Source organism: Cavia porcellus, unplaced genomic scaffold, assembly GCF_034190915.1.
Source record: "Cavia porcellus strain 051 isolate PalLab524CR breed Dunkin Hartley unplaced genomic scaffold, mCavPor4.1 scaffold_14, whole genome shotgun sequence".
Classification (NCBI taxonomy): Eukaryota; Metazoa; Chordata; class Mammalia; order Rodentia; family Caviidae; genus Cavia; species Cavia porcellus.
The window spans coordinates 13,550,042-13,576,962 of record NW_026947497.1 but is presented as its reverse complement, the minus strand read 5'-3'; the positions used below and the strand labels follow the sequence as shown (position 1 = coordinate 13,576,962).

General features: G+C 34.9%; 1 protein-coding gene across 1 annotated transcript in view; it reads left to right on the top strand.

Annotated features, from left to right (window-relative positions):
- Ndst4 (N-deacetylase and N-sulfotransferase 4) overlaps window positions 1-25,461 on the top strand; it is a 271,193-nt gene extending 245,732 nt beyond the window's left edge. Inside the window, exons 8-14 of the mRNA XM_003468015.5 lie at window positions 2,270-2,366; window positions 6,332-6,455; window positions 8,339-8,513; window positions 13,270-13,440; window positions 14,640-14,749; window positions 18,355-18,457; window positions 20,045-25,461. Coding sequence (XP_003468063.2) covers window positions 2,270-2,366; window positions 6,332-6,455; window positions 8,339-8,513; window positions 13,270-13,440; window positions 14,640-14,749; window positions 18,355-18,457; window positions 20,045-20,164 — 900 coding nt within the window. The 3' untranslated portion in view covers window positions 20,165-25,461. The remainder of the gene's footprint in view (window positions 1-2,269; window positions 2,367-6,331; window positions 6,456-8,338; window positions 8,514-13,269; window positions 13,441-14,639; window positions 14,750-18,354; window positions 18,458-20,044) is intronic.
- Window positions 25,462-26,921: the final 1,460 nt, after the last annotated feature.

Genomic DNA, 26,921 nt, shown 5'->3' with positions numbered 1-26,921 from the left:
GCACAGCTTCCATTGTGTGACAATGACTACTTCTCTAAAGAGCTTTTTGTATGAACACTGTGTTAGTGAGGGAAGACACTAACCCCTGGGGGTGTCTGGAACTGGCTGAATCACATCATCCACTTAGCTGTTTCGCAGCCCTCCTCTACTTGGCTGCCACTACTGTACCTTCACGTACAGTACGAAGAACACACTCTGTGACTATTGTAACTCCAATTGCATGCCTTTCCTTAAAACTTAGTGGCACTAATATTAGTTTGTTTTCCAACTTGCCTGACCAACCTATGTCATGTTTTCATCACTGCTGATTAGTCTATCACATCCTTACATTTGGCTACTAGAGTATGCCTATTTGCAATTCCAGCACTTGGAAGACTATGTGTTGGGCCAGCCTGGGATACATAGCAAGTTCAAGATTAACCTAGACTACAAAATAAGACCTTGTCTTGTGGGGAAAAAGAAGACCAAGTACACTGCCCTAAATTGCACTAAATGAAAGGTTTCCATTGACCACTGTTTTAGAACTACCACCTACCCACCCACCTTCAAATAAGACTATAATGTAGCAGGGTCCACAGAATTTTACCAACAAATGGATTGACCTACTTACAAGTCAAGCTTGGAGTTTTCACTGTGTATCAACAGTTTCTGGGAACTCTTCTGTAAAACTATAGAAATAGCTGCTGGAGAGGGGATAGGGGAAAAGTATCAGGTGATTTAGGAACCTGGTCTACTTCTAAGCAATGATCAGCCTGAGACATGTCACAGTGTTCCAGTGCTGTCTTACAGTGAATTGGTGCTTATGATTTGCTTGGTTTGTCAGTACTAATTCATGATGGATGGTTATGATCACATTATCACAAACTATGTTCTAGAGCCCACCAGCATACACAAAGCTGTTGTTTGAATTACCTGTTTCAGATGACATATTTGCTGAAGAACCTTAGGAGTACACATGGAATTTCTCATAAATAGTTTTCACTACTACAATAACACTCTGGTTCCAGCACCCAAATAGGCACCGTGTTTTCTTCAGCATTAAGGGTTGCTGTACCTCCATTTTAATATCGACAAAAGGTCTCAGTATGCTATAAATGAATGCACTTCTGAAACTTCAAGGGTAGTACACTCCTGAAATTTCAGATGATTCTCCTTCCTCTGAATTGCATGTGGCTTACCAAGGCAGCCACAGATTTGCCTTTTGTCATTTATCAAGGTCTGTTAACATCGTGTCATCAATATAAGGAGCCAACATTTGACACTGCACAATGTCAAGACGATCCAACTCCATCTAGTCTGTAAAATGGCAAGGTGAAAAATTGGCTTTAAAAGCATTGCAATGGTACTTTTTTAAAAAAATTAAATGTTATTTGGAGAAAATAGTTTCCCTTAAACATATTTTTTAAATTATTATAATAGTATTTGAAGCCGAGTGGAGCATGCCTGTAAGTCCTAGCAACTCAGGGCTCAGGCAAAGGGACTACTTGAGTTCTGGAGTTTCATACCAGGTTATACAACATAGTAGGGATTCTTCTCAAATAACAATAATATGATGACATAATGCTTGAGAAAATAACAAATTGACAATATTTTGAGAAAAATAAATTAAGTAATAAGACTTTAAAAGAAACACAAGTTTTACATTTGCCTTCTTTAATTCAGTGTTGGAAGTCTGAGTATGGTAAAGATTTCTTGTTTGCTCTTCTATTTTTAATTGCATAAATTGACATTCTCTGATGAAATGAAATATTAAGAGATCTGCTTTTGCAGCACCGGTATTTGGAACAATGGTCAAAAGAATCAGAATTACAAACAACTCACTTATCTAGTATTATCTTAGGAAATACTCAGAGAAACTCACATTGAAAGTAGAAAATCAAAATATTTGGCCTCTGATATTTAGATATTTCAATGTGAAAAACATTAGAATTGAAAATGAGCTGTGAAGCTCTGGCCAGAGGTGGTTAAGAACTCTGATCTACACATGTAAAAGCTAAACCCACAAAGAGCAATAACTCAGGGCTTAGGAGCTCACCCAGCATGAAAAGTGACCGCAGGACTGATCCCATGCTGAGCCGCAGCCTGGAGGGAAGGGAAGGCTCCTAGTGCTTCATAAAGAAAGGATTTAGAAATCAGAGAGCCAGCGCAGGATCTAACTTCTAGCTTCAGGGGATCAGCCAAGAATTTGATTCTGCCTTTTGAACAATTTTTAGGGAACACAGTCAATCATTCAACACACAGTAAGATTTATTATTCTTCCTTCTTGTAGAATCCATGTGATGATAAACGGCACAAAGACATCTGGTCCAGGGAGAAAACCTGCGATCACTTACCAAAATTCCTTGTAATTGGGCCACAAAAAACGGGTAAGGATAGTAAACTGTTCTACTTGTTTTTATTATTATTATCATTGTGTGGCACAGTTTTGTATGAGGTTATTGGATTAGGTCTTATGTCATCAAACTCTCATGCATTCATCCAAGTTCATTGTTAAACTGCGTCTCTTCCCCATTAAGCATATTTATGCCACAAACCTTCAGAGGACCCTAATGTTGCTATTGATTAGACTTATCAATTGATTACACTTTAACAGTAGAGTTTAACCTGTCCAACACACACATTGTCTTAATCACTTTCCCTTTACTAAGACACAATACTGAAACCCTACGACGTAGAAGAGGTTTATTTTTTTCCTGGTTTCAGTCCATAGTCACCTGGTTCCAAGGGCAAAACAGTACGGCAAAGAGACACTGCAGAAGAAATCGGGCTGAAATCTTGGCAACCAGGAGGCAGAGAATGAAGGGAGGGGCCAGACACAAGAATACACCCTTCCAGGCCACACCCCACTAACCCTCCAACCAGGGCTCACCTTCAATCAACACCTTCAGCTACCAAACTCATCAATAGGTGAATCCACTGACAAGTGTAGCAACCCGTGATCCAATCACCTTCCACACACAGGAGACTTTGGGGAAATATGTTACATCTAAAAGATAACATGTCAAAGTTTAGAAAATCCTGTGTTTCTCACAATTGTGAGCGCTGTTTTAGTGTTTGCTTCGGGTGGCTTTTCTGAATTAAATCAAATTATATATAGGTAAGTGATTTGGGCAGATTTAAACACACATCAACCTAGAATTGATTTTTGTTCATAGACAGTACCACAATGTCTTTCACATATTTTGACATATGTGTGGTTTTTTTCAAAACAATGTTCACTTAATATAACTATGGTTTGGAATTATTATATTTGTATACCTGAAGTTCACCAGACACTTTCTACTTGGTATTTTCTCATGCACTGAAAGACAACTGTGTGGGAATGGAGTAAAGGAGAGAGTATTTCACCAGTGAGATGACACTTTCAATTAGAATATTTTACACTTTCTTCAATATGTGACAGTTTTATACACTTTACTCATGTCCTGATTAATTAAAGTTTTTATTGAGTTGTTGTATTTTGAATTCACTAGTTCGACTGAAAGTCTTTTCATCAGAAAGTGCTCAACCTATATCATAAAACAAACAATGACTGTAAATAAGCCTGACCTCAATGCAAATATCCATAATGCAGTAAGGAGATCATTTTAAAGGTTGTGAGTAAAAGTTTCAGACTATTAGATATTGGTGTTGAGATTGTTCTTCTACAAAGAATATAAATTGTATTACAATATTAAGCTAATACATGTCTAAGGAGGGAACAAAAGCAGCACATATTTTCAGCTATATCCCTTTTTTGCTGTTGTTTAAAATAAGCATTAATTTTTTTCATCAACTCCATTACAGGAATGCTAACTGTAGAATAAAGGCTATAAAAATAATACATTCCTATGTTTTAAAATTATGTGGTAAATTTAATTTAAATACATATCCTCTATTATTTGTCATTGAACATTAATATTTTGTAGTTTTGCTAGAAAATTACAATTAGTAACTATGAATCTGTTTTCCCTCCTTGTTGTTTGTGCTTATAAAGACAATAAGTTATACCTTGAAATTTTAATGTTTGTCCTACCAGAATGGCAGTGATAAAGCTCTTAATCGGTTTTGGCTTTCACAAAACAAACAAAAAAGCAGGTTAAAGCAAAGAAATCAGATGATAATATTTTATGTGCCACAAAATATTCTAATGTGAAATAGTTGTAGTAATTTTTCAATCCTCTCATAGATGTCTGAAGTTATATTTTGCTTCTCAAAATGCTTAGTCGACAAAGCTTCCACCATTGCCAGCAACTGTAAATTTCTTGGATGGTGTCACAGATAGATGCTAAAAATCTGGCATTAAATGCACTTGCGTTTCAACAACATTGTACATGAATCCTTTTTAGGAAATATGTCTTGCAAAAGAGCTCCTGGAACGCCTATTCTCTTGGTTGCTGTGAGGTCACAAAGGAAGAACATTGCTGAGTCTTAGAAGGATTCTGGTTAGTGAAAGTGAATCAGGGAAAGACAGCCAGGAGAAGACAGATGTTCGCCCTGGGCTTAGAGCAGAGTTCACACCATAGTCTTCCTGTGTGCTTCCCGACATCTCTGCATCCTTCATCAATCAGAGGAAAATTTCACTATTGCCAGTGCGAAAGAGGGTTTTTAAGAGGCTTAAATTTACCACAGCAATTCTCAACACATCATTCACTGGCCTTAGAATTTCCAGAAATTCAGAGATTCCATTGTCAATATTATCCTCTTATGATCTGGCTGGCTTGCTCTGGGGCATCAAAAGAGAAGCTCATTGTATTTTAAGGATAAAGAGGGTTTCTCTTAGAATAGGACAGAGGATAGTTTGGTTTTTTGTTTGTTTGTTTGTTTGTTTTTTTCTTTGCACAAGATATTTATATGAAATAATTTGGATAAGCCTGAATGATAAGAATGACAAAAACATAGGTGATAGTAAAATGTGCATTCATTTTGGAGTAGAGGGTCCTGATTTTGTGGCTTGATGAGGTGGCTGATGACTGTGAAGCCACATGTCAGTCATCCCTGCTGGAGGACTCCTGGTGCCCCAGCTCCCAGAGCACGGAGGTATAAGGGTCAGAACGTAAAAGCTTTGCCTCTCTGTATTGGAGGAGAGACCTGAGTACAATTCCACAACCATTGGAGTGATTAAACATTTCTTCATGAGGTGTAGCCTCATAATAGATATTTAGCAATAATTCCAAAATATTCCTTTATTTGTGCCCTGGATTCTTCTGTATCCAACACTGTAAGAATATTAAACTATTAATTTTCTCAGCTCCCTTGTAGTCCCAATCCTTTCCTCTGACTTCCCCATTCTTATCTTAATTTAAATACACTTATGGAACTATCAATGTAAACCAAAAAGTATTTAAAAGATCCTTCTGGATTCCACTACTCTGCCTCTAATTCATTTCTTATCTCTGGAAAATGTTCCTTGCTCACATTTTTTTTCAAACTCTTGTTATTTTCAAGAGAAAATCAGATTAGCTCTTCAAGAGTCCACTCTTTCTTCATAAATTTTACACCTGTGTTTTTCAGCATAGTTGAGATGGTTTTTTTTTTGGCTGTTTTAATTCAATTCTTAAGTACTTCTGTCTTTGCTCTTTCAAAATTTGAGTTTGTATGATGTGACTCTATAAATGTTGTTTCCTAAAAAAAAAAAAAAAAAAAAAAAAAAAAAACCTTTGAAGTTAGTAAATAACTTTCCCATTAAGGGCATTTATTAGATTCTGCCCCACTGTTAAACTGGGAGCCATGCATTCCAGTTATTTTTATATGTCTAGATCCAGTGTCACTTTCTTTCAGGTACACATCCCTGTATTCAAATTTTTTAATTCAATTTTATTACCTCTGTGATTCAACTCAACATGGGGACTTTCAGTTTACAGAGGGCAACCCATGTATTTTTAATCAATAGTTATCACCAATTATTACCCCAGGGCCACACAAAAGGTAACGTCAACATCTATTGAACAGCTTGATTTACTTCATCTGAATTTAAATGGTAGCTGAGAACTCACCAGTTTAGGATACTGTGCCTAATACCAGAAATAAAAATAGAGACACTCCATGACTGTAAAGTGTGAGTCACTCACATGACTCCAGAAGGGAACCTGAATCCCATTACTGCGGAGTTCCACCCTTGCTGGATCTGCTATACTTCAGCTGCATACTAATTTTAAACCGGATACTTAGGTAAAAATAGAAACACAGAGACAAACACAAGAACAATTGGATAGTGACTGCTTGAAATGTACCAAATGGATGCTAAGAAAAATATTTTGACACTGAAAAAAGTTTGTCTTTTCGAGCAAAATACAATATGTTGTCTCTTCTTTTATTGTCTTATAACCTTTATCTTCTTCTTATGTAATAGGAACAACTGCACTTTATTTATTTCTTCTTATGCACCCTTCCATCATCAGCAATTTTCCCAGCCCCAAAACATTTGAAGAAGTTCAATTCTTTAACGGCAACAACTATCACAAAGGAATTGACTGGTAAGAAAAATAACAGAAAACAAACTCCATTATTAGCACGTGCTCTACCACTGCTCAGCAATTATAGATGTATGCAGGCATCTGCATAATTATAGTATAAATTTGTTATGCTCAACTCTACTACAGTGAATTAGAAATTAATTTATAATGATGATATGTTTAATCAGTGTTGCCTATAATTTGATTTGGATAGTGCAATAATGATAATGTTTTTCTGGTAAGTTAATATGATTGAATAAAGAACATTATGGGATGTTTTTCATCAGAATTATTTATAAGAATATTTAAAATTCACCTTAAACACACTATTATTTTTCAGTGCCTAATTTTTTTATTAAACACATAATTTGCCTTCACAACGGTGTTTGAAGAAACAAATAAATCAGTACAGAGCCTATTTTACACTGTGCGACATGTATCTTCATTAACAACACAAACAGTGCACCGTGCTACAGTGTAGGCTGATATTTGTCATGCAAATAATAGCAGAGCCTTTCCAAAACCAATTCAATTCTGGTCACATGCATGCAGGGAAGAAATATGAAATAACACTTGAATAATTATGAAAAATTTGAAGTCAGAATATGTTCTATAAGTCAAAAGTGAATAAAGTTTATGTTGCATATGATCCTTACTCAGGTGATTTTTTCCTAGTTATTTTTCAGTTTTCCAAGAAAATATGATCCTGATTTTAATAACCAATTCCCAAGTATATAAAATAAATCTCATATAAGGAAAAGTTTCTCAATATCCACATTTGTGGTACCTTTGTGTGTCACCATCACATGCATCTGTTTTCCACAAAAGACCCATTCTTTTCTGATGTAGTTAGCAGGAGGGTCAGGTAAGGGCAATTCCAGTAAAAAGGTCTGGCTCCCTGTCATGAGTAGAGATGTATCTACTCTACGTCTACCGTAGTAATTCCCTACTGTACTCTCAAAAGTCTAAAGAAGTTTTGGAATCTCACACAAGCTATCACAGACAGAACAGCAATTTTCTCTATCTGTGAGCTCAAATGGAACACAGATTGTTAAGCAGGAATATAGATGAGATTCTTCAGCACTCTACATTTGGGAAACATAATAACAAATGTCAAAGAGGAAAATAAGAGTCTTATATGAATTCTTAATTGCTCTCATTATTTATTTCTAGAACATTTGAGGGTTAGAGAAGTGATGAGCTGTAAGGAGAGTTACACACATAATTAAAGCCTTGTACCGAATTAACCTCAGAACATATTGATTCCACAATCTACATGCAGCGGAACACTCCGACAGCATATGGAGGAGTGAACCTACGGAGGCACCGCAGGATCAACTGGCAGGAAATATCCGCTTAATTACTCTAGATAGACTATAATGTGCTCACATTGCTGCGTGTGCCACAAATTACACAGAAGTCAAAAAGGAGAACAGCTATTGCTTAATCTATTTAGTATTTTATAGCTAGTTTGACTTACATGTTTGTCTTGTGAACTTTAATCTCACCTTAAGAATTTCTGCATTCAAATTTGCAAACATACTTCATTTTTGAAATAATCAGTGAAGCAAGATGTTGTAATTTATGTTTGCCAGGAGTAAGCAATATTTCTGAACTTGACTTTCAGTGGCACAGAATATCAGTTCAAATCTACAGTATTTTCTGTTTGTTCTTTTTCATTTCATTTATCCTGTCTCATTCCTTTCTCTACCCAGAATGAGCTATTGAGCAATAATATTTTGGGTTGTTATCACACTTAAAGTATACCGAATATCCACTTTTTAAACTGCTTTTAGCAGGATAATTACAAACTGGTATAAATGAATGTGAAAATATTTAAAGTACTTTTTATTCAGAAAATGATGGAAAAAAATCTCAAGTTAATTATCTCCCTCTGCCTTCAGGTATATGGATTTTTTCCCCACTCCATCTAACATTACAAATGACTTTCTGTTCGAGAAGAGTGCTAATTACTTCCATTCAGAAGATGCCCCCAAGCGAGCTGCATCTCTTGTCCCCAAAGCCAAGATCATCACCATCCTCATCGACCCCTCAGACAGAGCATATTCATGGTACCAGGTACGAACAAAGGCAAATACTGCTATTAGTTTTCGCTTGAATGTAGGTGATGGTGAACCACCAAAATAAAGCCGAGACACATTGAAGGGTCAGGAGTAAAAGTACACAAACTAAATCAAAACGTACATAAGAAAAACTAAATATTTAACTCATATCACATTGAACAAGGACTTCCAGCCATAAAACAGAAAAAAACATGCATCAAGGAATTAATAGATTGTATCAGCAATTATAAAATATTGGCATACAAAAATTTAACAAAATTAAAAGCCAACATCTAAGGATCTCCTATAAATGATGCTTTAAAAACACAAGGTAAATGAATTCATGCCATTGGCTTATAACATATGCCTTAAAATTCGTAAATAAATAATAGACTCAGCTAATAAATGGGAAAAATGGGAAAAAAGGCACAAATAGAAAAATCATACAAACAAAAATCAACAGTTCAACAACTATGTGAAAGATTACCATACCAATTAGGTGTTTACAAAATATAAATTGCTGTTAATATTTTGGCAAAATTTGTGACGTTTTTCTCCGCTGGCCACAATATGTGGGGAGAGGATCTGGTGCGTTCCAATAAAAGGATACATTTTGCAATATTTTCTGAAAGCTGTTCGATGACAGGCAAAGTAGCAGGAAGTATAGTAAGTGGTACTGAAGATTCTGTGAACCACGATTCCATTTTTGGAGTTGATCATATGGAAAATTTCAAAGGAAAGGACAAATATTTATGCTTATTCCAGCATTAACTATAAAAACAATAACATAAGGAAGTATAAATGTCCAACGATTTAGATATGTGCCAGACTGGAATGCAATACTGTGCAGCTACATTTAATTATAGTTTTAGTCAATAAAATGAAAATTAAAGAGTGTGCTTATTCTCCTCCATGGATAGATATAAATCATAAAGATAATTAGATATTGTACATGTGCTGTGAAGAGATATTTCAGTGCTGTTGTAATTTCTTCTGGAAGAAAAATGTAGGCTTCCAACTGAAGGAAGGACAGAAATCAATCGTGTTGATTGGTCCTGGACCATCAGGGCTGCAACCAAGGGGCTACCAGATTCATTGTTTTGAGTAAATGTCGGCGGAACATAATAAATACGTGCATTGTAGGTGGTTGGTACATGTACCTGATACAACTTCATTCTTCACACGTGATTCTTAATTTCTTTTGCTCTCCCCTTCCCCTCCATCTGTCAACTTCCATTTTGCAAAAGGTCTGTCTTTCTATTTCCCATTATCTTCCATTTTGCTCTTTAATTCATTTATGCTTTGAGTTTCTCATACAAGAGAAACCACACTATATTCAAATTTATGTGTCTAACTTTTTTGCACTTAATGAACTCAAGGTCTATCCATTCTCCTATAAATAAATCAAATTTATTCTTCTTTGTAGCAGAATAGTGCTTTGTTGTATATAAAACACATTTTCTTTATCCATTCATCTGCTGATATAGGCTGATTTCAGAATTTAGATATTATGAATTGTGTTGATATAAACACAGGTGTGCATGGATCATTCCATAGTAAAATATAAGTATCAGAATACTTTTTAAATTAGTAATATGCTTATGTATGTAAGCATTAAATGACAAGTTCTAAAGACAAGTCTTATACTATTAGAATTTTAACATCTTTATAAATCTGAAACCCCATGATGTGATATAAAAATAACTAATTTGTAATGACGACAGAACCACAGCTACGGAAGTTGTCCACATACACAGTTAAAGAAAAACCTCCATTTGGAGGATACTGAACATAAAGAGGTCACCTTTTGTCGATCCACATTCATAGATTACCCTAAACCCTATTAGTGAGTATCTGTCTACGAAGCCCTGGATTGAAATTTGAGGCATAGAAGACTGGATTGATATAAGTGTAGGAAATTTAAAAGGCTTGACATAGAGAAATTGAAGTGACAGTGGTCTGTCCTGGGCGATGTCTAGAATGAGTTAACCTGATGAAAAGAGGGCAATTGTCTAGGGAAGTAGCATTTTAAAAAGAGAAAAGGAGATAAATAAAATGAGTAGGATGAAAGCGACCACAGAAATGCAAAATTGACTATAACAGTGATAACTCGCTGGCCAGGGTGGTGCACACCTGCAATGCCATACTAAGCAGGCTGAGGCAGGAGGGTGGCTGCAAGTTTGAGATCTACCTGGGCTGCAAAGTGAGTTCAAGGACAGCTGGAACTGCATAATGAAACCCTGTCTCAAAAATACAGAAACAAAAACAAAAGCCAATCAGTGATATCCTTAGTGAACGTGGATTATGGTGCGAATAGTATATATGTACAAAAATCCCAAATGTGTAAGTGCATTTTGTATATGTATGCTTAATGCGTATGAAAATCAATGGCAAAGTAAAAAAGACTAAAAGGAAATTTTAGAAATGTGAAGCAAATTTTTTTTAATTTGTCTTATTTTTTTCACAGTTCAAAATTTCTTCAATAAATATTTGTTACTGATTGATAAAAACTATGACATTACAACTTGGGAAAAGTAGTTGGGGATTCCAGTGAAACATTTAGATTGCTGATGTGTGAATCCAACAGTTGTATCAGATGCATGAATCTTCCCCATAAAAGACAAAAGATACATCTTTCTCACGTCATAAAAAATCACACTGCAAAGCAACATAAATTTATTTTTAAAAGATACCAAAAGCATTACAATGTTAAGTCTTAATTAAAAGCTTTGAATTCAAATATTTGGGGTAATATTAAAGAATTTCCTAGCAGAAAGCATTGTCACTAATGTGGATTAAAATGAATCTGATTTTCACAGAGATCATTTAAATAAAATAGAATCTATATTATGTGAGTGCTTCTCTGTGCCTGACTTTTCAAATGAATTCTTTGAAAATACAGGTTTGAAAGGAATTATTTTTTCTGATAATACTTTTTATTGCCATATTGCTGAGAATAGAGCCCCAAAGTGCTCCACATTTCCAAATGCAAGCTATTACTTAGCTAGTCCTGTCTACTCAGTAAATACCATAAATCCAAAGCTCAGCAGGTGTAATTCAGAAACTCCCACGAATGTCACCTGCCACTGTAATTTCTACCCCACATTCTTATAATGGACCTCACCAAGGAACTAAAGTGCTATTTTTTCCTATAAAATATGTCCCTTTGTGACTTCCTGACCATATTTTTATGCTAATCTTCTTAGATTCAGGAAAATAAAGAAAAGTTGGTACTAAACTGATATAAGTCACTGTAGAACAGATTAACTACAGTTCCATATTTTCACTGCTTATAATAAAAATTTCACATTATTTATACTGCATGCACATAGCATGGTTATAATTCTTATTTAAATTATGTAAGTTCTATGCATTTTATTAAATGAATTATGTATTGGTATATATTCGATGTAATTCAGAAGATTATATAATTTGTAATGTGCATCAGAGTCAATAAATGTACACTAATAAGACTTTTTATTGTTCCGATCAATCTGCCACTCTTTAATCATTCACCACTGCTTGAATCATCATTTTTTCTTTATGTTGCTTCTGGCGACCTTACTCTGCCTAAGATTATACAATAGGGTCAGATTGCAGTGTATTTCCATCCTTATTTTGCACTGAAATTTCTTCTCTCTTTTAGATATCACAGACAACAAATTAATTTGTCCACAACATTTCATCCATCCTCACTCAGAGGTGGTTTTTGTTTGTTTTTTTGTTTTCTGTGGTACCAGGGCACGAACTCATGACCTTATGCCTGCCAGGCAGGCACTTACACCACTGAGCTAAATCCCCTACTCCTCAGAGGTTTTCTTAAGCTCCATATTTGTTTACACTTTTTGAATTATCAAAATCTTTCTCATTACATTGTAGCTCAGCAACTTTGTCCATTAAAAAGTCCTTTCATGTGTCACTCAGAACAAGTCTTTCATTGACATGCTTACCGTAAACTGAAAACTCACGCTTCTACTCAGATATATGAATTTATTACAATCTATTACTTTGGCCTCTTCAACAGTAGATTAGATTTCCTTGAAAACATGGAGTGTGCCTTACTTATACCTTTTTATCTCTAACATCTATTGCTGTTCTTTGTTCTGGAAAGATGCCTAATAAATGCTTGTGATGCTTCACTAATGCGGAATTCATCTCTCGTCGAGTTGGGTTCTCTCCTGTTTCCCCTGTGATGATTTGGTATGAAAAACTCAGAATTGGTAGTGGAATTAGGAATAAAGCCATATTTTGGAATTAGCAGTACTAGTTTGAAAGCAGAAGGACCCTGTGCAACAGCAACATGAACATGACAGCTAAACAAGCATTAGGAAAGACATCTGCTTTCGTGTACCTGGAGCACCTGTTACAGAAGTGTCAGAACCTTGTAGAAGATATGATAAAACAATAGTCTAAACCCACTCCTGCCCATCTAAATCTCTTTTCATCCAGCTTGATTTGTCTGCTCCTTGACCTTGTTTCATTGCTAAACAGACACATGAAGAATGTCCCTGCATTCTTCCATGCTTTAAACCTAAGCATTTAAGCCATAAATATAATCATGATCTTCTCCTCATCTCCCTTGATATGTGCAGAATGCTTTCAAATATTTAAAGCAATGTGCCAATCAATGATCATTTTTAAACACAGGCAGTTTTTACCAGATGCTTTATTATCTCTTTAAATCAATTAATTTTTATTATTTTGTGAAATAGAGTCATATCTCTACACACATTTTTTAAAAATAGCTTTACAGTTGACACTTTTGTCTGCAGCACCAGAGATCCCATGAAGACCCAGCTGCCTTGAGGTTTAATTTTTACGAAGTTATTACAACGGGACATTGGGCCCCATCTGACTTAAAAGCCTTGCAGAGGAGATGCCTTGTCCCAGGATGGTATGCAGTCCACATTGAAAGATGGTTGACCTACTTTGCTACTTCTCAGGTAATACCCTACAAATTAATATTCACTATTTATGACATCATGATTGTGTTGCACTGACAGATACAAACTGCAAATCAAAATTTCCACAGAGAGCAATTTATCATCAGAGACAATGATAGTGAAAGAAGAAATGTGAATTTTTACGTTTTTAATTTGACTTATTATTTTATCATAGAGCCTTCACTCTCCATTACATCCCCATCCCTTTTTATTTTTTATTTTGAGAGAGGGTCTTACTAAAGTCACTGACTGCCTAGGCTGGGTTCAAGCTTGAAATCCTTCTACTTCAGTATTCCAGAGTGTTGAGATTACGGGTGTGCACTACCTTGCCTGTTTTAATTTCATTACTAATAAAGTTTTGCTAAATGGCTCTAAAACACTTGATATCTTCACTTAATACCTCTAAATGAAACCTTTTCCAAAAAGAGATGTCACATGCCTTTCAGGCAGCAATTCACAATGACTAGTAGAACAGTTCCTTAGACAAAGTTTGCAGAACTCGGTGTGCAGATTCTGTCTTGTGGCACCTTGCTAAGGGTGGAAGGAGCTTGCACAATACTCTTCCATGTTGGGGTGAGCAGTAACAGCTCCAGGAATGTGGGATAGAACCAGAAAAAATCAAGCAACGATTTCAGGAAAGGTAAGTGCCCCGTATCACTCAGGGGACAGTTAACTTCTCAGACAAGTGGTCTTCCGCACTGACTTTTTTTTAAACGTCCTTCAGGCAAATCTGATATTCTAGGGTAGTGAACCAAGGTCATAAATCCGGCACCAACATTTTCCACTATGCTCTGTCATAGTCTGGAGGCACAGATGGGAAATCATCTGAATGACCATTATTTTAAGCCCATGACTCCAAAGTTAGCTCATGGCATCGTAGATTGGCAAGTTATCTAATTGCCCTACAGATGGAAAAATCCAGGGAGTGTTCATCTTTATTTCTGATTTAGAGCAAAGGAAGTTAGAGGCTTTAACTTAATAATTCACACAGACACATAAAGCAATTGCCAATGGCAAACTTTAATTATTGTTAATGTGGAAGGATGGAAGAATCATAAACAACTAACTGTATTCTAAATAGTGCGTGTTTCCTTCCTGTTCAGACTGACCTAATTTAATACCATACCAGGTCAAAGGAGGCAGCTCAGTCAACTCAGTTTAGTTTGTTCTTCATAAGGTGACTATTTTTGACTTTGCAGTTGCTAATTATTGATGGACAGCAGCTGAGATCTGACCCAGCTACTGTGATGGATGAAGTCCAGAAGTTTCTGGGAGTTACACCTCATTATAATTACTCCGAAGCACTAACGTGAGTCTATTCTCATGCTTGATTTCATTTCAATTATTTGCCATCATAAATTATCACTTGTAGGTGTGTGTATAATGTCATTAATATTAGCTATGAATTTATACATCATTTTGCTACTCAAAAGCAATCAAAGAAATATCATTATTCATGTACTGTCACCTTGTAAGTACCAGGAATGTTTCATCTTCATAAAACATCATAGGTATTTTCTCTTAGGATAAGTTCTCTACTTATCAGCTTTTTCCTAGTATCAGTTTGGTTAACTAAACTTTCTATATAACTTCTTGTGCAGAAAGTGTCCTAGAAATTGAAGTTACAAAGCTGAAAACTCTATAGTCTCTTCTGAGTAATCTATAACTTAGAAATTAAGTACCAGTGACTTCCATTTCCTCTGAAAGTAATCAGTTTTTAGGATAGAATTAGGAAAGAAGTACATGCATAACTTAGTCTATATTTATTAAATTATTTATAATCAAATGTAATCACCTATAAAGGTCGAGTTTTCTACTTTTACATGCTTTTCATATGCCAAACATTTTGGCATATGATAACCACCATTTTGTTGTGTTCCTGCATTCTGTGGGTCAGAAATTAGGATACAGCCAGGATGGGCTTGCCTCTGCTCATGATATCCGAGCTGGGAAGACTTGAATCTCTGAGTATTATTTAAATGGCTGCTGAATGAAATCATCTGGAAACTTCTTCACTTAGATAACCAGATCCTGAATCAAAGGACGGCCCCTGTAGCCTCTGCCATGTGATACTAGGTTTTCTCACAGTGCAGCAGCTATGTTTCAAAAGAGAGCCCTGTGTGTCAAGGGAGCCTTTGGTCCCAGAAAGTCTTTGCCTTAGACTTGCAAGTCACAAGGCTTTGTTTTCACTGCCTTCTGTTGGTCACAGAGGTCACGAAAGCCAGTCCAAATCCAAGGCAGGAAATGAGACTGTATCTCTTGATGTGGGGCAAAGTCATCCTACATAACAGCATGAAGGATAGGAGATACTGTAACAGTCATCCTGGGGCAATAAAACCATACATCCAAACAATTAAAAATGAGGGGAAAAGTAAAGAAGCAAAATAACCGAAAATAAAGCCTGCAAGCAGCCAAAGCAAACTTCAAAACGGCATATGCTTTTCTCACACAAGACTGTCCTACAAGGTCTTGTTTAAAGCCTATTAAATTTCAGACAAAATTATAACAAGCCTGGTTATGTAATTTCCCAGTTCACAGCAGATTAGACTCAGCAATTAGACAATTAGAGAGGGTAATGGAGGAACAGGAAAAGCAGTAATAAGTTTGGGTTGTTCCTTATCCACTAAAACAACCTTAATGAAGTTTTTAACTTCACATGGAAATAACAACAACACAGGACATGCCCCTGTTGGCTAAGTAGTCAAAGCTTCCTATAATGTATCTTGCATTAATAGTTTTATTTGCCATAGCTTCCCCTGACTCTCAGCTCTAGTTTAGATAATTGTTCTGTCCTGTTTATTACAAATAGTTGTTCATGGCTCAATAAACCCGTAAAAGCATACTTTTGAAGGAGAGAGTACAAACAAGTACAAATACATGGATTTTAATACATCTCACATGTCACAAAATTAATAACCATATTGATGTTAGGTGTAATAAAAGTTAAATACCAACCAACTTATGCCTTTACCTGTTATTTGAAAACAGCTTTGTGCCTTAATTCACAGTTTCATGCATACTAAACTAAAATCATAAAACAAGGAATCTGTATAGGTTGGAGAAGACAAATACCTTTTGTTAGATTTAAGGTATATAAAATCATCAATGCATTAAACCAAGGCAGGGCAGCAAAATAATGTGGATTCAGGGTTATCACATCCCTATCTTTAACAATGAATCTCAGTATTCTAAATGCCTCCCGTTCCTATGGTTATAAGAAGTTCTGCCTCATAAAAATTGCTGTGGAGAGTTAGGGGAGCCTGCAGTCCACCCCGCGACCTGCACACTACCTAAGAGCAGCAGAAGAGTTGCTCTCACAGTGTGGATAAACGTCGTGGTTTTGTAGCCAGTGCTGTATTTCACCTTAATGCAGTTAAATATTCTCATTCTGAGGCCGAAAATACTGTTTAGGGGCACCGTTATGCTGACTTCCCATCTCATTTCGCACAGCATGCTGAATTGTTTTTTTCCTCTTGGGAAATTAGTGGAAACTAAAGAAAGGACTGTGAGAGGCAAGGAGGAGATTGAAAAGTCCAGGGTGGAAATGACTCTGTCTTCCTCTTATCTGTTTAAGTAGTGATGTATTTAATTTTAATTGGTAACATGTACTAGGACAACTTGGACTGCCAGGATCAGTCTCTAATAACAGCCTGGGCAAGGAACTGTGAAGGAAATTTCCCTCTCCCCCTAAATGAGTCCACATATGTGCAGAGGCAAACTGCAGGTGCACCAGTATTACAGGAATGGGCCCAGGGCAACAAAATATCCTGCAACTAATTAACTTTACATCCCAGTCAATTACGCTTCATCCTTCTAAAACATCTGCTGAGCAACAAAAACGCAAACCTTTCAATGTTTTATGCATACAGCAAGTCTCACAGCAATAAATTTAGCATTTCCCTTCTTATTTCATTCATTCTTTCATTTTTCCTCTCTTGTTAGTCCCAAACAAGAGTTCATATTTTTTTTTTTACTTTAAATAATTAGGCCATACATCCTTTTTTTTTGTAACTAAGTACAGCTAATGGAGAAAAACAACATTAGAATTTTCCTTAAGACCACAGGGATCTAAATCATCCGATAGGATTATCTGGCTTCAACAAAAGAAAGGAAGATTCTCTAATCCTCGATTCATCATTTGTGTTGCTGGGTCTCCTATTGTCTGTAATCAACATAATAAATTATTCTTTTACACTTTTAACTTCTTTTTTGAGAAATGTAATTTTTTTTCTTTTTAATTTTTTTGAGACAGTATTGCTATGCTGTTCAGCGTGGGCTTCAATTTCCTAGGTAGCCCAGAATGGTCTCACACTCACAGTGACCTTCCTGCCTCAGCTTTCTGAGTGCTAGGATTATAATCATGTGCCCCTTCCTGGCAACATTTTGAATGTAAAATGAATACAATAATTTCTCAAAGTAGAAGGCTTAATTATTTTCATTTCAGAAGAGTGTACCCACATTACATTTGACCACTTTAATGAATAATTTCAAAGGAATCTATTAAGAAATCATACCTACGAAAAATCTAAATGTTCTAAAAGTCCTGTATTTATTGTATGTTTGTCCTGTGTTTATGGATTCCTAAGTAAAATATGAAGCTTAAATTAGTACTTTCAATCTAAAAATTGGGCTGAAGACCTAGCAAATTAGCATAGAACTACTTAAAAATATACAATAGCAGATAGTTTCTTCAATCTCAATTAGCCTTTCTAAAATCATCTGACTACCTCTAGAAATAAATAACTCAAACAATGAACCTACAAAAGTGTATTTTCTTTATCCATTTAGGTTTATTACCAAAACTTCTATATATAATTTATAATTATAATTCTATATATTATTTATAATTATAATTTTAAAACTTGTATATATAATCTATATATCACTTATAAGTATATGTTTTATCAATTATAGATTTGATCCCCAAAAGGGCTTTTGGTGTCAGTTACTGGAAGGAGGAAAGACAAAATGCCTCGGAAGAAGCAAAGGCCGAAAATACCCACCCATGGATCCGGAGGTATTATTTTCCTAATCTGAATCTCTCTGACAAAAATCTGTGCACATATCTATTTTAAAACTTTTAACAGAAAGTTGCTTCTTTTTTCTGCTTTTCCTTAGCAATCAGTAGTTAATGCATCTAGAAGATGACAGAAATAGATAAAGGATTGTTATATATTCCTTGAAATGTTTTCCTCTTGGAATGTAAATCAAATATAAATATTTACCTAAAGCAACTCTTTTGCAAATATGCAAATCACTTAAGATGTTTAGCAAAAAATGTGATTGGGGATAAAATACTCATGCACAATTATTATATGTTCAACAAACGAGTCCAGTGCTTACATAATGTATGATACAGATTGAAATAATGGATGATACAAGAAACAGTTATGAGAGTAGACTTACTATGCAGTGGATAAATTGATTATGGTCAACAATTTATAATGGGATACATAAAACTCAACTAAAACATGCAAAAAAAAAAGTCTTAGTAGAAGGGAAGATACGTAAAGAAAATGTGTTACTGTGAGTCTGGGATGGGGAACCCAGCAAGCCTCCAACTCTGCCAGACATCAGGAGTATCTCTCCTGAAGCAAGGTGAGCAAAATGAAGAGCTTAGCGGCTCCTCTGTTACTATGGTGATATGAGTGATATGAGTACCAGAAGGTCCTTAAAGTACAACTTTGAACTCAATAATTTCAAAAGGGCTTCAGAAATCACTTTAATCTGCAAAAATAAAAACAAAAAAACCTTGTCCTTCCCCCCTACTACTGTAAGTATTTTATTCCAAATTTGAAGCATCTACAATCTGGTTTAAGGAAAAAAAACATAATGAGATGCCCAAAAACTGGTCAGTGGTGAAATCTGCTTACCTTACATCAGTTCTCATAATGTACACAAAAGTCGCTAGGGGAGTTTTATGAGGAGATCCATTTGTGTTAAAATATCAGAGAGGGCTTAAGGGAAGATGGATGAATAAAGTATTGGGGGCCATTGCTACTTATACTTACAGGGAGAAAGGGTTCATCTCCACTATTTGACCAGAGACAGGACTACATTCACTAGGATAAAATATGAATAAGGAAGAAAAGATCCTTTTTTTTCCTTTCTGTCTTCCAGAAATCTGTATAAATAAATGTCAGATATGAAATTAAAACCATTGTTATATTTTATAATTTTGAAATCATTTACTAGTAACAGTCAGTCTCTGAAATTTGACCGAGATAATAGAATTACAAAAAAAAAAAAAATCTAATCTTCAGGGATCTTGTAATATTTTTGGAAACAGAAAACTCTTAGGGAAAACCTGAATCTATTTTTATTTACCAGCTACACTTGTGCCAAAGTTTTCAAATGGTAAGAAATAAGCAGTAGTTAGGGCCAGGGGTTTAGTTTAGCAGCATAAGTCCCTATTTTGGCAAATACAAAGTCATGAGTTCGATCCCTGGTACAAGAAAAAAAAAAAAAAAAAACACGTTAAAAACTAAGGAATATTTTATAGACACCGACATTGTAATACAGTTTCTTAATTAATGTAGATTACACAATTGTGTCTGATGAACTAATAATTTCTTTTAAACTATTTTATCCTTTCATTTTGCAGTCCAGAAGTTTCCTCTCTAACTACTACCGAGACCACAATGTGGAGCTGTCCAAACTGCTGCACAGGCTGGGGCAGCCCCTGCCGTCCTGGCTGAGACAGGAGCTGCAAAAAGTGAGGTAGCAGAGACCAAATCCTGCCTCTGGAGACGCTCGCTTTACCCTTGAGTGAGAAAAAGCAAGCCCACAACTTCACCCCTTAATGCACTTGTGATTGTCCACAGAGGACTGTCAGAATAAACTTCCTTCAATCTTTTTCATAAAATGAAAGCTGTTATATATGCACGCACTGGCAATTATTAGCATCAATCCTTATGTAAGCTTTTCAGAAAAAATAAACTGTGGGGTTTTGTGGCATTATCCAGTTTCTAGTGTGGGGATTATCGTACAGCTCAACTCCTCTGTTAACCAGAAGGTTTTAGAAAATCAGTGTATGACTAATAATGCTGATGATATGCAAATGACCAATTAAAATTTTGAGAAAAAGATAAGGACTGAAGTGTATGCAAATGAGGTTAGTAGTAACTTAATATCTGAATTAAGGGCTAACATGTTCCCCTGGATAATTTAAAAACAATGTTGCTTTTTTAAGGAGAGAAATCATATAATTTCATATTGTTAGTTTTGAATAATTATTTATTTTATTTAGCCCACATATATTTTCCTATTGTTACACCCCCATACCAATGTTTTCGACTTGTTAAGAAGTTGCAGAGTTGTAGCCTATATGGTCTTTATCTGTTTTCCTCTTGTATAAGAGGAAATATTATTGATTCATATTTACTACTTCATTAACATTACTGTTTCATCTGACTGGGTTAGAATTCTCAATGAATCTGGCATTGTGATTCCAATAAAATCTGTTAAAGAGTTTTGGGGGACAGGAGAGGTCAAATCAGCATAATATCACCGTCATGTATAAAATGGCCTTTAAATAGGTCCAGGATCTTACTATACTGTTAATCTAGATATTCCACCTCCACCAATATAATATTGGTATACTTTTTCACTATCCAAGCTAGAAATGAAAAACTGTATTGATACGATATCGAATGAAGACACCAAGATATGTTTGCTGGTCTACTGATGCATTGCCTTTAGTGTAGTAGAGGTCAACCTTTTCAAAGCATGGACTTTTTTACTTATGTACTAATATATCTATAACTATAGATGATTATGTTTTTAATGACAGTTTTGAAAGAGACATATAATCTAAATCTTACCTCTTTAAACATCACTGCAATTCCTTACTCATGTCACCCAAAAATTAATTTCTAGAGAAGTGACATTCTTTCGGCTTAGAGTTATAGGTTCCTGTCCCATTTGGAGATTGTTGTCATGTTAATTGGGTCTCTATCTCATTTGTCAATGATGATATATTAAGGCTTTATTAAGCTTTTCAGCAATACATGAAGGCCCAATTTCAATGGAACAGTCAATCAAACGGACTGTGGCAACATTAGCTAACAATTCATCTTTCCTCCAGAGTAATTTTCTATAGGCTGCAAATAAAATGATTTTTCCAGTAATTTGAGAAATTATGTTTGCAATAATTCACCATCAAGTTTAAGGCTTTTGTTTCTCTTTCTTTCATTTTTGTTGCTTTAGGCAAGCAAATCACATGTGAATATTTTAAAGGAGAATCAAGGTTTTTACATTTTAAATTTGAAAATCCATCGTTGAATTTGCACTACATTATAATGTTTATTTTTCTAAAATTATTTTCTCAGTAAATCCAGAAGCTGTTGTATTTTTGAGGATATAATATTTTTATTGGGACTCAATATAATTCACAGTTACAGTCATTCTTTGTTACAGTGATTCTTCTTTAACTTGGGGATGAAATTGTCAGGGTTGTGACTTAGGTCTGCGTTTGATGCCAGCGTTTCGGGGACCATAATAAATATGATGGAAATTTTATTTTTAGGGTTCTAACCTTCAGCTCACTTGTTTATTGGCTTCCTCTAGTTTTTATTTTTTTTTTTGTTTCTTTAAATGAAGATTAACATTTTTGTCCAAGTGAGAGAATATAAATATATAGAGAATGTAGAGGAGGTACTATTCAGATCTGCTAAAGCTAACATGTCAAGCTTCTTCAACATATCATCATATTCTTAAAAATATAACTCATTTTCTGCATGTTCTCATTTTCTTTCTAGAGTGTCACTGATCAATCTATAAACATCTGACAGTAAACTTTCACTAAACTGCTCTCCTCTCCCCTAGTTACTTCAATCATCATATCTATTTTTCTTATTAGAGTTTAATAATGGAGACAAAACTATTTTAACTACATAACTTAAATTCACCATACAAAAAAACAATTTGAAGAGTCCTTGGACTATGAGACTCTGCACTATAGTAAGTCAGAAAACTGAGTTTTAAAAGTGTCTTGCGCCCGTTGCAGCAGCACGCACCTGGAGTGCAGTGACTCAGGAGACTAAGGCAGGAGGATCTCGTGAGTTCATGAGTTGAGACCAGGCCAGCCTGGTAACAAAGAAAACCTTGTTTGGGAAAAAACTAAAAACAAACAAACAAACAACAATAACAAAAACTAACCTTGGTGGTACACGCCTGTAATCCCAGCTACTCTGGAAATGAATTGCAACATTTCAAATCTGTAAATGGCTTGGGCCATTTTGCAAGATCTTATCTAGCTATTATTTATTTATTAAATATATATAGATTTATTTTAAAAATAAACAAATAAATAAAAGGGACATAGCTAAATGACAGGGACATAGCTAAATGACTGAGGCCATCCCCAGTATTTACAAAACAAAACAGAGGAAGGAGGAAGAGGGTCTGGGAAGAAGGAGAAAAGGAAGAAGAATATTTAACCCATTTTAGAATAGTTGACTCAAATTAATATGCATAATTAATCAAATTTTTAAATTAATTCTCTCCTATGGTCTAAAAAGATGTAACTTTAAAATTTTGCAATACTTCTCAGGTCCTTTAAAGGAATACTTTTTGTCTTCTGTCCTTATTTTCTTTGCCTTCATTTCTCAACTCAAAAATAATTATTAATTACTCCACTTTGATAAAGGCTAGAACAGTATTTGAGTATGTCTTCGTCAAAATATCATATATACTTATCAAAATGAGTTCCTGAAATTTATGCATGAAATTTCATCCAAATTAAAATCATAATTAAAATTTCATTGCATTCACATTGATCCAAAGAGAATGAAATATACAAAAAGGAAAAGTACTAGTTAGGAAACTTTAAATTTTTATATTACTGTAATTTTTCTAAAAAATACAGCTTTTAGTCTAATAAAATAATTTTATTTGAATTTTAGTAAACCCATCTTGCATACCTTTTTCTCTGTCTCACTGTTTTATGTAAAGGAACATATTTATTATGACAATTGATTTATTTTTAGTTGCAACATAAAATATTTATATTAGAATAATATCTTAAAACAACTATTTTTATTGGCTGTGTAACATTAAGCATTTACGTGATGGAGGTACCTCAAAAACAATTTTTTCTAATGATTTCAAGGCCTTGTTAATAGGATTTTATTCTCAGATGTAAGAACACAACACAGTCATAAATATATACATATTTTAAATATATATGTATGCATATATGTGTATACATATACATTGTGTCTGAAATTTTTCTACTAGTTTTTGACCACTCTAATCATATTTTCAGGATCAACCAGTGAATTGGTAGGAAATGGCAGGTATAGTATACTTATATTGTATACTAAAACTTAAATTGTTAAAATAACTGATGTAGTTTATGCATAACATATCCTTGGTCCTTACTTCAGAATAAATGCTACTGCTGTTATGGACACTAGGACGTTTCTCTCCAAAATTCAAGGATTTAATTACAGGTTGCTTACTTTTCCTTTCCTTTTGTTTGTCCGCTGGGTACACAGTCACTGGATTGTAAACATAAACAAGTACACCCAAGTTTGAATGTGGGCTTTCAAAATCAAGTCCTCATCTCAGTTCTCCCACGCATTAGCTGTGTGGCCTTGGGCAATTTGTGGAACTCTCTAAGCTACAGTGTTTTTTTCTATAAAATAGAAATAATAATTATTCCTGGATTTTTGTAGGATTTAAATGAAAATATATTTAAATGACGCAGTATAATCCCAGATGTCATTGTGCTGAAACATAAAAACAATATATATCTAACAAATAATCCCTTTCATTAAACAGAAATGTTGTTTCCACTTCCTTTAATACTAAAACCATATATATACATATATAGACATACATATACGTATGTATACATATATTCCAAAAGTTAATTCAAAACATTCCCTATTCTCTTCCTGATGACAAATTTCCCTCAAGATGGTTCCATCCCACTCCTTCCTATGTGGTCTCTATCCCGTTTCTCTATTTCTTTGTTATGCATTCAGAACTCTTCCCTTTCCACCTGCTATTTGTACCTATCTCCTCAATTCCTTTGCAACCCAACAGATACTCTATCAAGAATACAGTATTTAACAGACATGTGAAAATATGGAGGCAAAATTTAATGGAAGCTTACATATCGAGTGGAGATACCAATGATAACATCTTGATACTTAAAAACTCTAAGAAAATTTCTTCAAATTCTTTATAAGATTTTATATTTACTTTTACTTCTTGTAATAAAATCTTTCTACAAATGAAAATGTTTTACTGTATTTAAATATACATTCCCTGTTAGCTAATATCAAACATGGTCATCTTCTATATTTTCCCTTGACAAATATACATTGTTTTAGGTCTGAAATTAAATTTTTATATAATCAATTGATTTCCATTTCAAAAATTTTACTTTTTTCTTAATTTTTAAACTCTTATATATTACAAAATCCCGCCACATAGCAGGTATTCAACGAAAGTTCACTGAGTCATGTTGAAAGTGTGTAAAGCAGTCCGATTTAATCATTTGCCTAACCTTATTATAGTGTTAACCTTATCCTTTTACTTTATATCCATATTCTAAAATTTTTATTAATGACTTTAGATGTCAGAATCAATGTTCCAAATCTGTGCCTCCCATCCCACACTTACCCATATAAATTCTAACAGATACTTCTTACCTGCTCTCCTCTTTCTAAATACCTAACACCTCAGCTGAACAAATGCAAAAATAAAGCTACAGCTTCTGCTTCTCCTGAATCCTCTTTTCTTCTTAATGCCCACACCTACCTGGACCAGCTTTTATTTTTTATCTCTCTTCCACATGCCCAAAGTATACTTTTCCTAACTACATTTCAGTAAACCAAATGGCCCAATAGAAATAAAATGTGAATCACAAATGCAAGCCTTACTTGTAATTTAAGCTTTGTAGTAACTACTTTAGAAGATTACAGAAAAATTAATTGTAATATTGTATGTAATATATCCAAAATATTACATCAATAATCAAAACTAATAAAATTATTATTGAAGAATTTATACGCTCGTGTTCATGTTAAGTCTCCAGATCTATTTGACACTTTACCCTTACAGCACACAACTATTTGGTCTTCATTATTTTCTATTTTCTTTTTTGGTACCAGGAATAGAACTCAGTGCCTCGCACTTGCCAGAGAGGCAGTGACCCACTGAGCTGCATCCTGGTTCAGTGTATAACTAATTGAACTTGCCACATTGCAGGCATTCATTCAATAGAGGCCGTCATCTTGTACCCCAGGGCTGTAACTTCCACTCCCAATACCCACTTGCTTTGTGCTCTTTCTATCCATCCTGGAAGGATTTCCACTCTGTGATTTTAACAGGTGTCTGGGTGCACAACTTCCACCATTGAGCAGATGACATCCATGACAATTTGCAAGTCACACACACTCACACCTGGGGGATGCACTGCGGGCTCTGCAGACCCACAAAAGTTCTCACCTGTGAACAGAGAGAAGTGTCAGTGACTATGGGGTGCAGGCTTTGTGATGTCAGGGAGTGAGGTGACTTGTCACACACACAGGAAGACGTAACTGACTGGTTTGAATAATTTTTGCAGGGAAGCCAAACCCAGTACTCAGGGGTAAGTAGATATTGCCCTTGGACTATTTGACCAGAAAGACTTTAGGCTAGGTCAGGTTATCCACAGAAGCAGAGTAAGAAGAGGAAGAAATTGTATTCCATCATTTGAGGTTCTCCTAATATTATGAGGTGTCAAGTAGCCCCAACACAAAGCCTTAACTGTAGGCAAACACTACATTCTCTCCAGCTTCCATGCCTTCTGTCATCACAGCCTCTAAAAGAAAGCATCCACTGCCGTCTATGGAATGTTTGGTAGTTTCCAAATAGGACTACACCATTCATTACTTAAAAGTCCTGAAAACTAAAAGATGGCAAGCTCATATATATTCTGTGACACTCTTGATCATCTGAGATTTTGACTATCAGACTGCTTTTTCTGTAACCTTTAAAAAAATATGTCCCAAATTTGAGTAATGATAAACTATTTTGAATTCTCCAACTACCCTGTAATTTATATATCTCCAGGGCTTTGTATGAGCTGCTTTCTAGTATGATTTCTTTGTCAATTCTTCAATGAATTTTTTTGTATGAATTGGCACTTGCTGATTCATCAGGATAGTAACATTTTGAATGGGAGGCAATTTAGCTATGGAAGTCTACTTCCATTTCCTCCCCAATTCCAGAAACATTAAATCCTTCAACTTCACAAGGCTTAACTCATTGTACTTTAAATTGTTGTAGAACTCTCCTAGTACCCTTGCCACTAGGTCGTCAATATCTGAGTATTAGTGCAGGTAACTTGTTATTTTTAGATTATGCTAAGATTGCATCCATATTTTACCATTCTGTTACATGTGTGTGTCTACATTCTAAACTATACTGTTGAAAATCAATGTTTTTTCATTTGTGTATCATTTGTGCATAATTCCAAATATGCC